The sequence below is a fragment of the Monodelphis domestica genome, chromosome 4, assembly GCF_027887165.1.
Source record: "Monodelphis domestica isolate mMonDom1 chromosome 4, mMonDom1.pri, whole genome shotgun sequence".
NCBI classification, from domain to species: Eukaryota; Metazoa; Chordata; class Mammalia; order Didelphimorphia; family Didelphidae; genus Monodelphis; species Monodelphis domestica.
In genome coordinates, this window is record NC_077230.1 from 286,673,031 (window position 1) to 286,689,992 (window position 16,962).

General features: G+C 41.5%; 1 protein-coding gene across 5 annotated transcripts in view; it reads right to left on the minus strand.

The window, feature by feature from the left end:
* IGSF9B (immunoglobulin superfamily member 9B) overlaps positions 1 to 16,962 on the minus strand; it is a 75,610-nt gene that overhangs the window by 39,704 nt on the left and 18,944 nt on the right. For all 5 annotated transcript variants that reach the window (XM_001374149.5, XM_016421836.2, XM_056794649.1 and 2 more), the window contains exons 4-7: positions 9,418 to 9,569; positions 6,644 to 6,761; positions 4,549 to 4,690; positions 3,781 to 3,926 (exon numbers count right to left, since the gene is read on the minus strand). In XM_001374149.5, coding sequence (XP_001374186.4) covers positions 3,781 to 3,926; positions 4,549 to 4,690; positions 6,644 to 6,761; positions 9,418 to 9,569 — 558 coding nt within the window. The remainder of the gene's footprint in view (positions 1 to 3,780; positions 3,927 to 4,548; positions 4,691 to 6,643; positions 6,762 to 9,417; positions 9,570 to 16,962) is intronic.

The window sequence follows — 16,962 nt, forward strand, 5'->3', positions numbered from 1 at the left end:
ATATTATCACTCCAATCATACTGTAAGCACTGTGAAGTATTTTGTCTTCTTCTCCCTTTGTATCCTCTGAAGGACTTCTATGCTGGGCATAAAGTGACTATTTTATATAAATAATTTGTTGGTTTTGTTTGGCCTTCCATAGATTTTTCCTTTTCCTTTTTTTTAAACCCTTACCTTCCATCTTAGAATCAGTAAAGGCTAAGCCATGGGGGTTAAGTGACTTGCCCAGGGTCACACAACTGGGAAGTATCTAAGGCCAGGTTTGAACCCAGGACCTCCCTGGGTTCCCAATCCACTGAGCCACTTAGCTGCCCCCTACCATAAATTTTCAAAAGAAGATCCCTGACAGCCTCCACCACTTACTTTCCCTAGAGCCTCTCAAACCTGTCAAATCTGAAAATCTGTCCTAGTATTCCTACAGTAATCTAGAGACCCTGTTAAAGAAGTCTTCTTATGCAGTAGAGACAAAAAGAGAAATGGGGGCCCTATTCCCTCCACTTCTCAGGATGGAAGATAGTTCGAATGACAGGTCGGGGATGCTGCCAGGGAGAGCTTGGAACCCCAGTGAGGACAGAGGAATCAGGGGAGAAACAATCTTCAGCCCCCAGCTGGAGCAGAGAAGAGATGGGACATGAGCTCTGCCTCCCTTTATCACTGCCTGTTCCCCCAGTCTCCAGATCACATTCCTAACACCATGGTTTCACACCATCACCACCAATCCAATCCACTTTCGAAGGTGTGAGCAATTCCCCTAGAGAGCCAGCAAGGAACAGAGATTTTGCCACCAGCAACAACAATAACGTGGAGCTTTTGTTGTCTGCTTTGTGATGGGAACTTGCACAAGTCAAAAAGGAAAGCATTAATCCTCATTAGTCATTATTCTCTCCCCTAGTCACAGCCCCAGCTTGCCAGAAGGAGGAGAAGGCAACTGACAACCACATGGGCTGCTGAAGCGTTGAAGATTAGCATACTGAATTATCTATCATCCATGGCACAGTCTCAGAGTGGGCAGGATCCCCCAAAGCCATCTGAGATACAGGCTTCTCCACAGCATCCCCAACAGGCGGGTCACCCAGCCCTTCACTGGAGAGCCCAGAGGAAGGTTTAACTACCTCCCAACACAGCCCGTTCACTTGTGGATGGCTCTAATGGTTAAAAAGTCTTTCCTTAAGGTAGGGTTGAAATCCGCCTCTCCCTGCCATAGGTGGCCCACAATCTACCTTCTAGAGCCATGTTGTCTCATTCTTCACCCACAAGAAGACTTTTCAAATACTTGAAGGGATTATCATCCTCTGCCTTCTTCCCAAGTCTTCCTCACTCCTCTAAGCTTTTCCCATTTCCTTCACCCATTTTCATACAGCATGATCCCAAGGCTATCAAAATGATTCTTTAAAGCCTATTAATGCCCTTTTCTAGCCTATTAATGATGTTTTTTAAAAATTATTTATTTTTAAATATTTTCCATAGTTACATGATTCATTTTTCTCTCCCTCCTTTATTCCCTCCCCACTCCCAGAACTGACAAGCAATTCCATTGGGTTATATATGTGTTATCACTTGATACCCATTTCAATATTCTATTAATGTCTTTTTTGAAGATGAGGATCAGTCAGTCAGTCGATAAGCACTTACTACATACCGAGCATCATCCTTGCCCTCAAAGAGCCCACTTTCTAAGACAAGAGACAACAATTGTGATGCCAAAGACTGAAGGTTATAGTCTAGATGTGAACTGACTAGGGCAGAGTGTGGTAGAACTATAGAACCGACTGGCTTCAGAGTTGAGAAGACCTGAGGTCAAATCCTACTGAGTCTGGAAAAGTCACTTAACCTCATTGACCCTCAGTTTTCTCCTTTGCCTTGGACAGAGTCTGAGTCTGGAGCCAGGTAGAACCAAGTTCAAATATGGCCTTAGACCCTTACTAGCTATATGAACCTGAGTTAATCATTTAACTCAGCTTGCCTCAGTTTCCTCATCTGTGAAATGAGCTAGAAAAGAAAATGGAAAACCACTCCAATATCTTTCTCAAAAAAAACCCAAATGGGGTCAAGAGGAGTTTGACACAACTCAAATGACTCAAAAAAAAATTGGGGGAGTTAAACTCTATGGCCTCCGAGGACATTTCTAGTTCTCTATGACACTAAGCCTAAGAAACCATTATTTTTATCCCATTATATATATCATTGAAACTTTTGATCCATTACAAACTTCATATTTTTTTCAGATTAACTGTCATCTAGACATACTCTTTCCACCAGTACAAGATTATGTCATTAAGACATAATCTTGTACTGGTGGAAAGTTTTATACCCTGTTTATACATTATTTTTAATCCAATTAAATTTCATCTTAATAGATTTGTCCCAGATGTTCTAGTCTATCAAGATCTTTCTAGATACTAAATACTATCCAGCTTATTAGCTGTGATTCCCAACTTTGTCTTATCTGTCAAGTTTAGGGGCTTGCCATCTATTTCCTAGTCATTGATAAAAATACTAAACAGTAACACCAGACCGCTTTAGCGTGGGAGAGGGGAAGCAGCTCATGGCCCAGATACAAAGAGCCCAGGGGGAAAAACAAACAGAGAGGAGCTGAAGTAGGCTCATCTTTGGGAAGGTTTTTCTCCCCTTGCTACCCTACTTTCTGGCTTAAGGAAATCGTAGTTGACAGATAGCAGTAGAACAAAGGACATAGTTGGCAGCCTGAATATAAAGAGCTGTCCTAAGTTCTGATCTTACACTCCCTCAGAGACCTGAGGCCAAACCTTTAGAAAGAAGCATCAAAGTGGCAATGTGTTCAGGGTGGAGAGGTGCCAGTTGGCATACAATTCCAGGGCAGTTGTCTTGATGCCAGCAAGGCCTAGGCTGTGGGCTAGAGGAGAGCAGGGCCTTGTTTCTCCTTAAGTCCTTCTCAGGTTTGGCCATTGTCCAGTCAGGTTCCTCAGGAAGAGCCTCATCTCAATGAAAAGTGAGAAGTACCCAAGATAGTCCTAACTGACTCTGGAGTCAAGAAGACCTAGGTTCAAATTCTGCCTGACCATCTTATGAAAAAGAATGCTATCCATCTCCAGAGAAAGAACTGATGGAGTATATATGCAATATGCAATAGAATATAATAGAGTCGTAATATATTATGAATATAATAAATAACAGATGAAAACATATGACTATTTGGGTATATGCCTTAGGGTTTTGGTTTTATAAGATTATTCACCTACAAAAATGAGTAATATGGAAATGTGTTTTGCTTGATAATACATGTATAACCCAGACTGAATTGTTTATCAACTCTGGGAGGGGAGAAGGAAGAAGGGAAGGAGACAACATGAATCCTATAACTTTGGAAAACATGTTATTAAAATAAAATAAAGAAAAATAAATTTAACTTAATTTAATTTTTTTTTAATTCTGCCTGGCTGACCTTAGGAAAGTCCATCTATAAGACCCATGAGAATCTCTCTCACTTGACTAAAAGACCAACCCTGACATACAGAAAAATCAGGGTCAGGTCTACCTTTCCATGAGTTCTGACCTGCCTCATCATTCCACATAAGAGTCCAGTTTGATCCAGTTTGACAACTTACTCTTACCTCTCAAGTCCTCAATTTTCTCATCTGTAAAATGAGAGGCTGCATTATAAAGACTTTAATAGTCTTGAAAGCTATGATCCTCGAGGCTGTATGTCTATCAGCAAAATATCTATAAGATCTCCAGGCAGAAAGAAACCCCATCATCCTCTCCCTCCTCCACCCCAGCTCCCCCTTTTCTACCTCTACTCACACTGTACTGTCAGGTATGCTGAGGCTGAGGGGGAACGGCCCAGGCTGTTGCTAGGGACACAGGTATACTTTCCAGCATCTTCCGGCTTCACTCGGAAGATGATCAATGTTCCATCAATTAGGATCCGTACTCTGAGCTTCAGGTCACTGTGGTACACGAAGGGAAACAAAGAAAGATTGGTGCTGGGTAAGCACGTAGCATTTGTGGGGCCTCCACGTTGTGACTATTCTAGCAGGCACAAAGCAGAAACCTAGGGCTTGCCCTCTCCCTCCCACAGCATGGAACATAAAAGGCGCCTCAGGATAAATGCTCTCCCAATCTATAGTATATATTATATATAATTATATGTACATACACACATATATATGCATACATGTAAATTGTATATATAAATGTATGTATGTGTACATGTATAATTGTGTTTATATTATGCAAATATAGTATAGGCATAATTATATACACTTATATGTGTCATATAGTATTATAAAATAAATAATCTTATAATATAGTCATCTCTGCTCCCCTCCAGCATAAAGCCTACCTCTTGCCTCACCACATGGGGTTGGCAGTGCCTATCCCTCTAGATCAAGGAGTTTCTCACTAAGTTAAAGAACAAAGAAGAAGCAAAACCCCCAGGGCAGTGCCAGGCAGATCCTGGATGGAGATCCTTGCCATTGCTCGGGGATGACCTTTGGGTGAGGGTGAGATGAGTGTGTGCCCTCCAGGGGGCGAGCAAGGGCAGGGGCAGTGCCAGGCAGGTACACTCACTTCTGGAAGTAGACATTTTCATCTTGCCAGTACCAGGTGTAGGTTAGGTTGCCCGGATACGCCTCAGCCCGGCAGGTGAGCAGTGCATCCTGGGATATGTTGACAGTGATGTTCTCTGGAGGGGAAACGATGAAGGGAGGTCCTGGGGGAAAGAGAGAAGCAAACAGTGACTTCATCACCTTCAGGGAAAGGCAGAGGGCCAGGGACCACAGAGGAAGCTCAGCTCCTTAGGAAAGACTACCCTGAGCTCAGAGAAAGAGTAATGACCTACGCCCGAGGGATAAGATCCCAGATTTAGATGGTTGCCAAGGAGATGCTGGCAGACAGTTCAGTTCGGTTAGGCGCTTGCTCCCCCTCCAGGGCTCAGAGAACAGAGAGGACCCAGGAAGCATCCTAGAGACTACCCAGATTGCCCCAACCCCAATGACTCGGTCCCAGATGATCTTTGTTTTGTTTTGTTTTTAACCCAGCAGGCACCCTCCGTGGCACCAATCTGCCTGGCACAGAGTAAGCCCTTAATACATGTCTGTTGACAGGACTAGACAATCGCTGCCCCACCATCTGCACCTCAATCCCTATGTGGACAGTCCGTCCTCCCCAGATGAGCTCTTGGGGTCAGAGGAGAGGGACGGGAAAGAGAAGGGGCACTCTTTAAATCCAGAGCAAGGAATAAGCTTGCTTCTGGAAGACTAAGAAGCTTTTGCTTCTCTTCAACCAGCTGTTGGGAGTAGATTGAAAGGGAAGGGGGTGGGGAGAAAAATCAGAGAGAAGGACAACCATCAAACTCCAGCAGAGCCAAAGTCCCTGCCTGAGTCTCCTCCTTCCAGGAAGCAGAGACCTGATCACTAAGCGAACACTCCCCAGAGAAGGGGACACATTCATCAGAGAAGCAAAGAGACCTTGGACCCTTCTCTGCAGATCAATATTGTTTCCCCCAAGTGATGGATTCCAAGAGGGGGTAGATGGGAGCATTGAATGAGTTCTTTAAGGATAAGATAAAGACTGCCCAGACTCCACACCCTACTCCTGCACTCCCCCACACACAGATACTGCCAACTTCCCAAGCATCCATCAAAATCCATCAAAAGGCACCTTTTAAGTGCCTACTGTGTGCAAGCGCCCTACTAGAGTGCCCTCGGGCCCCATTCAGGAAGGAACAGCAAATTCTAGCCCTGCCTCTGCAGACTCTGGCTCAGCCAAAAGCCCTTAATGTTATTTAAATGTCTGGGGTTTGGATCAAATTCTCATCTTTATTTATTGATGTCATCACTAATGGATGGCCTGAGGGAGGTCTCCTTTCCTGGGGAGGGAGGAGGCACCACGAAGACTGCAATCCATAGACAGCTTTAGAGCCAGCAAAGACTTTCCATACAAGACACAGCTAGGTGCTGGCACATCTTTTTGATCCGAGTTCAAATCCCACCTCGAACCCTTACTAGCTATGCAATCTTAGGCAAGTCATTTAACTTCTGCTTGCCTCAGTTTCATCATCTGTAAAACCAGGGTAATAATGGCCACCTACCTTCCAGGGTGGTTGTGAGGCTCAAATGAGACAATAATTGTAAAGCCCTTAGCACAGTGCCTGGCACACAGTAAGCCCTATATAAATGTTAACTACTATTATTATTTCTATACCCATATGCTACCCACAGGGGTCTGTCTTGGGCATCCTTCCCTGCATGTTACTCTAGAGGAGTGCTGAAACCAGGGGTTCAGGCATTTCTCACCATGAGGCATAAGCCTAGCCCTACTACTCTGCCCTGGCCTGCCCAAAGTGTTCTACTTTCTTGATCCATTATTACTTTCTTCCCTGCTCCCTGCAATTTTTTTAACTCAAAGATATTTTATTTTCCCAATTACATGGAATATTTTTCAACCTATGTTTTCCAAGATTATAAGATGCCAACCATCTCTCTCCCTTCTCTCCCCTGACTCAGAGATGGTAAGCCACTAGATCTGGACCATCCATGGTTTATCATGCAGAACACACTTCCCCATGGGTCATTGTTCCATTCCTACTTTCTACTGATGATCTAGCAGGTCTCTCCCCCAGATGTGCCCGAGAAGAAGCTAAGGCTGGGGAAATAGCTCTTACCTTGGACAAGCAGGTGGGTGGTGTGGACAGCCTCTCCTTGGATGCTATATGCACGACAGGTGTAAGCCCCTCTGTCATCCCGGCTGACAGATTTCACTGTCAGGCTCCCATCACTCACCTGGAGAGGGGTCAGGGGGGAGGAGAGAGGGACCAAGAACACCTTGAGCTCAGAGCCTGTCCAGAGAGAGGCAGCAACAGCAGCTGGCTGCAGTGAGGGCAGCCTCAGGGTGCTGAGGCAGCCAATGGGAAGTGTTCTAGACTCAGAGTCAGAAGAACAAGATTCAAATCTACTCCCCAATACTTAATAGTTGTGTGACCCTGGACAAATCATTCAACCTTTTCAAGCCTTAGTATCCACCTCAGTAAATGAGGGTAATAATATTTACAATTAGTTCACATATTTTTTTGTTGTTCATTTTTTGTTGTTGTTTTTTTAAAACTCTTACTTCCTGTCAGTATCAAATCTAAAACAAGAGTGGCAACAGCTAGGGCATTGAGTTTAAGTGACTTGCCTAGGGTCACATAGCTAGGAAGTATCTGAGACTAAATGGCACCTAGCTGTCCCCTCATGGTGTTGTAAATAAAAGGAATAGTGATATAGACTAGCCCTATTATCTCTTAGAGATTTCCAGGGTGAAAAAAATTCCCTCAGCTAATACACTTTGGTCCCTTTTCTACAACTTATATTCTTAGTTATCTAAAACATTTTTAGGTTGAGTGACTTGCCCAAGATCATACCCATTGCCCAAGGTGGATATGTCTGATACAGAATTTAAACTTAGATTTTCCTCACTTTGAGGGCAGCTCCCAATCCATCATGCAACACTACCTCTGTAATTTCCAAGTAAACATTAAATCATTATCTATAAATATGGTTTATTATTATAGACAAGAGTAGGGAGATTCCTTATTTCTCATTACAGAGCTGACTTTCAATTCCAGAAGAAACGTTATTTCCCATTTGTAATGCCCTCCCATTCTCCTCTGATAATCTTTATCTCTCCTCTACCTTTACAATCTAGCTTAAAATTCATTTCTTCCAGGAAGCCTTCTCTGATGGATCATATCTCTGCACACCCCTAGCACATATACCTGAACTGGGCAGAATGAGAAATTGTCTCTGGGAGAGAACAAAATACATGGGGAAGCAAAGAGCAGGTAGGCTGACCTCAAAGTCCCAACTGGAAGCTATGATAAATGAAATTTCTTAAATATTTGTAGTGGGAAAATAACATTATGGCATGAATCATTTGTATTTTTCCCTCAGGACATAGGCAGTAGATTGTTGATGATTCACAGATAGGTCAATCATATTAAGGATGTAAACTAATTGTCATTTGTTCTTTTCAAGGAAGAGTGAGTCAGAAGGTGGAGGAAAAGGGACATATATCTCTGAGAGAAAGAAGAGAACAGAGAAGGAAGCCTGAGGGAAAGAAGAAATATTGCCTAGACCAGTGATGGCGAACCTTTTAGAGGGGCAAGTGATATGAGAAATGTCCTCAGGTGCATGTGGAGATGGGGAGGGGAGTAGCCCAGCCCTGCACCCCTCTGGCTCTCTAGTAATGAATTCTGGTGAATCTGTGCAGGGACAATGAAGCGTGTGCCCACAGAGAGGGTTCTGAATATCTCCTTTGGCACACATGCTATAGGTTTGACACCTTGAGCCTAAACTATGACCATCCAAGATGGTGGCTTGGGTAATGCCAAGGTCTCATAGTTGAGTCCCAGAGAAGATTCAGGAATTAAAAACTTAACATATAGAAATTAGTCAAGTAAAGGTTTTACTGGTTAGGCAACCTTTAAGTTCTCTGAGAATTTATTGTATATGTAACAAAATTATATACATATATATAACAAAATTTATATATGACAAAATTACATGCAAAATAAAATTAAAGTGATTGAACAACATATTCATATATATTTATATATATACATATATATACACATATTGTGGTTCTTCAATCATTTCAGTCATCTCTGATTCTTTGTGGCCCTATTTGGGGTTTTCTTGGCAAAGATACTAGACTGATTTGCCATTTCCTTATCCAGTTCATTTTATTGATGAAGAAAGTAAGGCAAGAAAGGTTATGTGACTTATCCAGGGTCATATAACTAATAAGTATCTGAGGTCAGATCTGAATAAAGGAAGATGAATGTTCCTGACTTCAGATCATTCATCAACTGTACCACCTAGCTGAGATAGCTATTTATATAGATATATGTATATGTGTATATATGTATATTTATTTCTATATATACATATATACACATATACATATGTATATAAATACAGGTACATATATGTCAACATGGACAGTGATGTCTAAATTTTTGGCACATACATTTATTTAAGAAAAAGAAGTCTTTGTTCCTCCCTTGTGAATAAGAAATTTGGGGAAAGAGGTCTTGGGTGTAAATCTCACTTTTTTGTTTATTATTTATATGACCACAGACAATCCATTTCACATTTCTGTGCCTCAGTTTCCTTCTCTGAAAACAAAAACTTGGTGTTTAGGGGAGAGAGACAGAGAGATGATTGTCCAAAGTCTCAGACAGTTTCTGAAAAGTCTGAGGTACAGAGAAGGTTGAAGAATCATAGATGCTTTGAGTTCAGAACTGGTCTGACTAAGCTATTGAATGAAGGTATGCCAGGCGACACCCCCAGACACAGACTGTATCAGATGACTGGTCAAGCCTTGGTTCACTATGGTAAAAGTGGGGGATGGGTTCTTTGTTACCCATCATCACAGAATTACCTGAATTTCTCTTACCTGGAATTTCCCACTAGGCCCAAGGAGGGTCCCTTCCTTGAGCCAAGTAACAATGGGCTTTGGGTTCCCAAAGGCTGTGCAGGTCAAGGTGATGCTGCCACCTTCCTTAGCTTCAATGTACTGAGGGGGTGTCTCTGTAAAGGTTGGGGGTGCTAAAAGTGAGAACAAAGGAATAAGAGGGAAAATGAGTTTCACTTATAGAGTCCTCTAACTCCATGTCATGAGATAAGTTTAGCACAGATCATGAATACTGTCCAAATTTTTATTTTTTAAATAATTATTTTGTTACATTAAATTTCCAGGTATCTCCCACACTTCTCTACCTCTCCATACTAGAGAAAGCATCATTTAACAAAAAGATAGATAAGAAAGAGAAAGAAACAAACAAACAAACCAAACAAACAAACAAACAAACTATGTCTTGCAATGTCCTATTGTATAAGTTCTTTATAATAATAGATCTAAAGCTGGAAGGGTCCTTAGTGCTCATGTAGTCTAACTCCTCATTTTACAGATGAGTAAACTGAGGCCTAAGGATGTTAAATATCTTGTCAACGGTCAAGGTAATAAGCACCCTGGACTACTTTATTCAGATGTAACATATAAACAATTGTCTTCCCCCTCTAGTAATGACTAGCTAATATTTGAGTAGCACTTTAAGATTTGCAAAAGGTTTTCATTTGATCCTCACCAAAATGTAGTAAAGAAGGTACCTTTTTTTGGTCCCCGTTTTGGAGATGAGGAAACTGAGGCTGTGAAAAGTTAAGTGATATGTCTAAGGTCACACAGCTGAGGCAAGATTCAAACGCTGCTACCACTAAGACCAAATCTCACAATACATACATCTTCATAACTAGGAATATTCTGATAAATATTTAGCAAATAGCTCTCTGGAGAGGGAAAATGTATGCACAACATAGATTAAGTTTAATCTGCATTACTAACATTTTTTCCATCACTTTCTTGAGGCAGAAAATAGAGCTCTAGGCCTGGAGTTAGAAAGAGCTAACTTCAAATCCAGTCCTAAAGACACTTACTAGCTGAGTGATCCTAGGCAAGTCATTTAACTTCTGGCTGCTTCAGCTTCCTCAACTGTAAAATGAGGATAATGACATGTCTGCTTCCCAAATTTGTTGTGGAAATCAAATGAGATAATATTTATAAAGCATTTAGCCTATAAAATAGACAATAAACGCTTGTTCCCTTTCTTTGCTTTCCCTTATCTAAATAATCAATAAAACTATAATCAAACCCTGAATCATAGTGTTTGCCAATTTCTGAGGTGAAAGTGATCACACTGAAAATTCAATCGTTGGTTCCCCCAAGCCGGTATGAGCTAGCTCCAGTCACCCCTGCCATCCACTTCCACCCCTAGCTATGGCCGTAGGTCAGTGATGCCCAGTCCTGAGGGCCCTGAATCAGACCTTCATCTCCTTAACACACAGGTGAGGAGCTACACTCCAAGTAGGGTGTTCAAACAACAACAGGTGCCTCCTTTCCTGTCTAGCTGCCACCACATAGGTAGAGGCTCCACTTTCTAAGATGACGCTTTTCCCTTTACAAGATTCTCCCCTCTAGTTACTGCTCTCTGTGTAACCTCCTCCTTCCTACCTCCCCCCTTTTCAATTTTGATGAAAACTCCATCTTGTTTGGATAATCGGCTTTTGAGAGACTCAGTCTCATTTGCCTGAGCTGCTTGAAAGAGTAATCCAGTCAGTCTCAAACCCTTGGGCTATCTGGGCAGCCCCTTCCTGAGGAGGTCCACACAACTCCCATCTTGACTAGCAGTCTCAAGGGAAGGGTCCGTGGGCCATGTTTTCTAAGGCTTGTGGACCTGCTAAAAGGACAAGGTTGGAGGGCAGCTGGGTGGCTCAGTGGATTGGGAGACAGGTCTAGAGATAGAAGGTTCAAATCTGGCCTCAGACACTTCCCAGCTGTGTGACCCTGGGCAAGTCACTTGACCCCCATTACTAGCCCTTACTGCTCTTCTGCCTTGGAACCAAAACACAGCATTGATTCTAAGGTGGAAGGTAAGGGTTTAAAAAGGGATACAGTTGTCCAAGAGGATAGCCAGCCATATAGCACCAGTCTGGGACAAGCTCATAAAGGTCAGATCACAGTACCCAAAATCTATTTCTTGGGGATCCACTGGGTCCAGAGACCTCCACTAGGGATCCTCTGTGCTGTTCACTGGGCATCTCTGATAGAATTCTTTCCTTATTGGGCTTCTAGAAGTTGCAAGTATTTCTCGTGCACATTTAGTCAAACAAAAGCATTTATTTGTGCTGAGTCCTGAGGATTCAAAGTTGAAAATAAAACAGATACTGATCTCAAAGTGTTTAGCAGGGAGACAGCCTAGCCTTGTGATTTCACTGACATAAGGAGCCTTTAAAGGAGACCATTCATTGGGTCCACTCCTTCTCTGCCACCCAGTCACAGAAGGTTTCTTGGGGCCCTGAGAGGTTAAGTGACTTGTCCACAGCTGGGATGTATCAGAGGTAGAATCTGAACTCACATCTTCCTGGCACTAAGACCAGCCCCTCCACTACACCACACTGCCTCTCAAGGAGTTTATAGTCTACCTATCCACAGACATGTAAATAAAGGCAAAGGCCATGGTTTCCAGTTCTTCTTTAGCTCTCAAAGCACCAGGCATACAGCAAGCACTTAGTCATGCTTTCCTTCACCATTGATTCAACTTATCAATGTGGTGCTCCATCCACTGTCTCTCTCATTTAGTCCATTCTCTCTAGACCCATCACTGCTGCCCCAGTTTAGACTCTCATCACCTCTTTCCTGGACTGCAACAATAGCTTCCTAATTGGCCTCTGCCTCCAGGAGGCTTACCCCAGCTCTAATCCATTCTCCACACAGCTGCCAAAGACATTGTTCTAAAGCACCATCCAGCCACCTCGCTCCCCGACTTCGACGGGCTAAAAAATCAGACTTTATAGTCTGTCCCCAGCCTCTCTTCCCAGATGGATCCACATTACAGTCCATCCTACTGGCTATCTGGCTACTGGCCATCATTGCTGTTAGCCCTCCCTGTGTGTGCAACTCACACTTCCACTACTTGGTCCTGGCTGCCCATCACGTCAGCCATGTCACCCACCCGCATTTTCTTCCAGCTCCTTTCATGTCCTGATCACCTCCTCTCCCCCCAGCCCACCCACCCACCACACACACCAGTGTTAGTGGTCTCCACACTCACACACACACACACACACACCCATGCTGTGAGTGGTTTCCAAACACATTCACATCAGCTGGTGATGGTCTCCAAAATATACACACCAATTGTTTGTGATCTACACACACACACACACACACACACACACATGCACACAAACACCCCAGTTGTAATGGTTTCCAAACACACACATCAGTTGTTTGTGGTATACACACACACAGACATATACACACACATATCAACTGGTAATGGGCTCCAAGATACACACACCAATTGTTTGTGGTCTGCACACACATACCAGTGGTTAGTGGTTTCCAAACAGTCACACCAGTTATTTGTAGTCTACCCTCACATAGACCCACAGACACACACCTCAATTGTTAAGAGTTTACACACACACACACACAAACACACACCAGTTGTTAGTGGTTTCCAAACACCCACACAAGTTGTTTGTGGTCTCCATACACATACACATATACATTTTTTTTCTATTTACTTTGTATATATTTTGTATCTATTCATCTTTGTGTATCTGCATCCTTCTAGTAGGATATAAAAAAAGTATTGTTTCATTTTTAACTGTGTATCCCCAGTGTTTACCACAATACTTTGCATGCAATAAATGGTTAATAAATGTTTATTGAAATGAAATTAACTGGGACACATTTTATATGAGAAGAAAATCCTTGTTTAATCTTTGACAACACTTCCAGTATGGATGAAAAAAATTATCCCACCTTCTATAAGTGGGATCCATGCATTCTAACTCCTATGTCCATTATTTTTCCTTTTCCCATAGGAATTAGAGCAAGTGAGCCTCAGCATTTCTGCCCCTTGTAATACAACAAATGCAACTATAACATCTATTACTTCTGGTGGCAAGCTTAAAAAAAGATAATAAATTAAATTATGTCCTGAAGTGACAAATTAATTACTAATTACACAATTACTTTATTATTTAGGTGCTAATCAGAAAAGTACTTTAAGCAATTTCCAGTTTTCAGGAAAATAATGGTTTGACTCTCGATTATTTACTGAATTAGGTACTACTTTGCCAGATGCATTTCCTGGCTTAATTCTTTTTCTACAAGTGCCCTATAATTAATAGTGCAGGTTAGTAATAGGTTGGCCTCTCTTGAAAGCAATTCACAGACCTAAAACAAGGCTGAAGCTTTTCAGGTATTTTATAAGCGATAAAGAAATAATTGGGTTTGTTTCCTACCAGCTGGTCTTCAAAGAAAATGCCAAAGGAGAATGAATTTGTTGTAATTTTTCACTGGTCTTTCATTTTAGAAAAATGATTCCCATCAAAGAATGCCTTTTGTTAAACAAGCTAGTTCTTTCAATTGGAAATGATGGAATGCTAGGGTTTGGAAATTTCTCCTTGAATCAGGGGAAGTAGTAGAACAGAAGAGGCTTCAAGGGCTCATCCAGCTCCTTGTTTTCAGATAGGATGGTAGCTCATTACTTCATCTACCTTGAGATAAGCCTATTTTTTTCCTCCAGGTGGAGTGTAAATTCTCTTTGAGCACTAATGGTCTCTTACTACTCTGTGTACTCCACAGTACTGAGCACTTGACTAGGAATACAATGAATATCTGTTAATCAGTGGGCTCCAAAATATCTAGGAAGAAAGAAATTAACATCTCTGTCTTTTCCTATCAGAAAATTCCTTCTTGAGTCTAACCTAATAGCATTCATCCTATTACAATTTCTTTCTATTTTTTCCTTATCTTATATAGGGAAAGGGGGAAAGTGCCAATAAATGTAAAGGAAGTCAGGAGACATGGTATAGTTAACACTAAAACAAGCAGACACTCTAATCATAAAACTACAGATTAGAAATGGGAAAATTCTTGAGATCATTTAGATCAATGGTCCTCAAATTTATTTGCTCATGACACAATATTGTTTGCCATGAGGAAGCACAGCATGCTGAATGTTGAAGCTGGCAAGGCTGCAAGAAAGCAAGGAGATTCAACCATGCACAGTTTCCTTTCAATAAAAGCAAATATTTTTGTTGTTCTTTGTATGTTCAACATCCAACATTTTAAGGGTGGTATATGTGAATAATGAGCAAGATTTGTTTATTTTCTGAATACTACATTTACCATCATAGGTATATATTGGTAAGTAAAACTTACATCAAAATTATTTACAAGCTTTCTTTTTTTCTGCAATATCATAACATTTAAATTTTATAGCTCACCTATTGAAACTCTCAGGCCGCCAAAATACAGCAGCAAAGAGAACCTTGCAGAACTCCTGAGATGGACTCACTCTCCTTATTTTACAAATAAGGAAACTAAGACCCAGAAAGACCAAGTAACTTGTCCAAAGTTACACAATCAGTAAATAGAATCTAAGTTCCAGCAGAATATAAGCACTTTGAGGATAATTGTTTCATTTTTGTCTTTGCATTTCCTATGCCTTATATGAAAATGTAACTAATAAATGATTATTTGTGGAATTGAATTTGAAGAATGGGGATTTCAATTAATCGATCAAAAACACTTATTGGGGGCAAATAGGTGGCTCAATGGATTGAAAACCAGGACTAGAAATAGGAAAACCTCAGTTCAAATTTGGCCTCAGACATTTCCTACCTGTGTGACCTTGGGCAGGTCACTTAATCTCCATTGCCTAGTCTTTACCATTTTCTGCCTTGGAACTAAAACACAGTACTGATTCTAAGACAGAAGGTAAGAGTTTTATGAAAATAAAACTTTTTTTTAAAATAAACATTCATTAAGCACCTACTATGTTCCAGGTACCATGTTGAATTCAACTTAAACTCAGCTGTTCTGCCTTTGTATACAGTGTTCCTCCCACTGCATATAACACACTGCCTTATAACACAGGGACTATTTTAGTTTTGTCTTTGTATTGCCAATACCTAATAGGGCACCTGGCACATAATAAGTGCTTAAAATAGAATAGATGCATATTATTAATATAACATGATACTATAGGATAATAAATGCTTTTTTGCTTGATTGATTATAAAGCACTGGATTGGACACTGTTGAAGAGAGGGTACAAAACAGAGAATATAATCCCTGCCTTTGAGAAGTTTAGAATCTAATTGAGAAGAAACTTTGCACACAGCAGATGAAATGGCTTTAGTACTCTTGGCACTGGCATACATTATGATTCTTTTAGTAGCAGATTTACCTTCCTAATTATGTTTTGCTTGAGCTAATATTAAAATGAATTTTCATTCCCTGAACACACAGCAGCTGGTAGCAGGGGGAGATGACTCAAGAGTATGCTGAGTGCCAGGGGAAGCCTGGCTGAGATTTAAAATTTGCCGCGAATCGGGCACATGTGAATAGCTGAGAAGCCCATGCAATTAGTGCTAGAGGCTGGCATCAAGATGCCTGGATCTAGTTATCATCTCTGACTACAGGACTAACTCCCTAGAGTTTGGTTGGCCAATCTAGAGACCCAGGTTCTCCACTGCCTAAACCTGACCAGGGCTCTGGGACTCACAGTACTTAGAGCTGTAGAGCTGGCATGCCCCTAGAAAGAATAATCTGCAAGATGCCCAGAGTCACCATCATTCTGCACGGACACTCCTGAGAAAAACCACAAAGCCTCAGGAGCTCCTCCCACACACAGTGAGTTCTCAGATCCCCAAGGATCTCCAGAGGCAGGCACAGGACCTGTCCCCATAGTCCAAAGGGAAAGCATCCTCTTCCTAACTCAACCAAGGCAACTCCTCTCAAGAGGAGATTCATCAACTGAACACACACACACACACACACACACACACACACACACACACACAGAGTTCCTGGTCCTTGGAGGCTTTGCATCCACAAACCTATCTCCTATATTACTTACCTTGGAGAAAATGTTCAAAAAAGTAAAGTTTCTCACCTAAACCCCTAGTTATCCCTTTCTACACTTTTCTGTCTTGGTGGTTCCCCATTCCTCAGATATCTAGTGTGCTCAGTAAACAAAAAGGTAAACTTATTCATCATTAAACTTATTTAAGAGTAAAGTAGGATGCAGCTAGATGGCTCAAAGGATAGAGATCCAGGCTTGGAGTTGGGAGGTCCTGGGTTCAAGTCTGGCCTCAGACACTTCCTAGATATATGACCTTGGAGAAATCGCTTAACCCCCATTGCCTAGTCCTTACCTTATGTGCCTTGGCAGCAATATGTAGTATTTATTCTAAGACAAAAAGTAAGGATTTTTTTAAGGTAAAATATAAGTGACTGCTGACAACTTTAATTTTTTTGTATCCCTCCTAAATATCTTTACCTTTAATTTGGAATCAAAACCTTGAAATCTAGGAAACAAATTATAAGAATTTCAGGCATAAAAGACCAGAAGGGTCCTCCTAA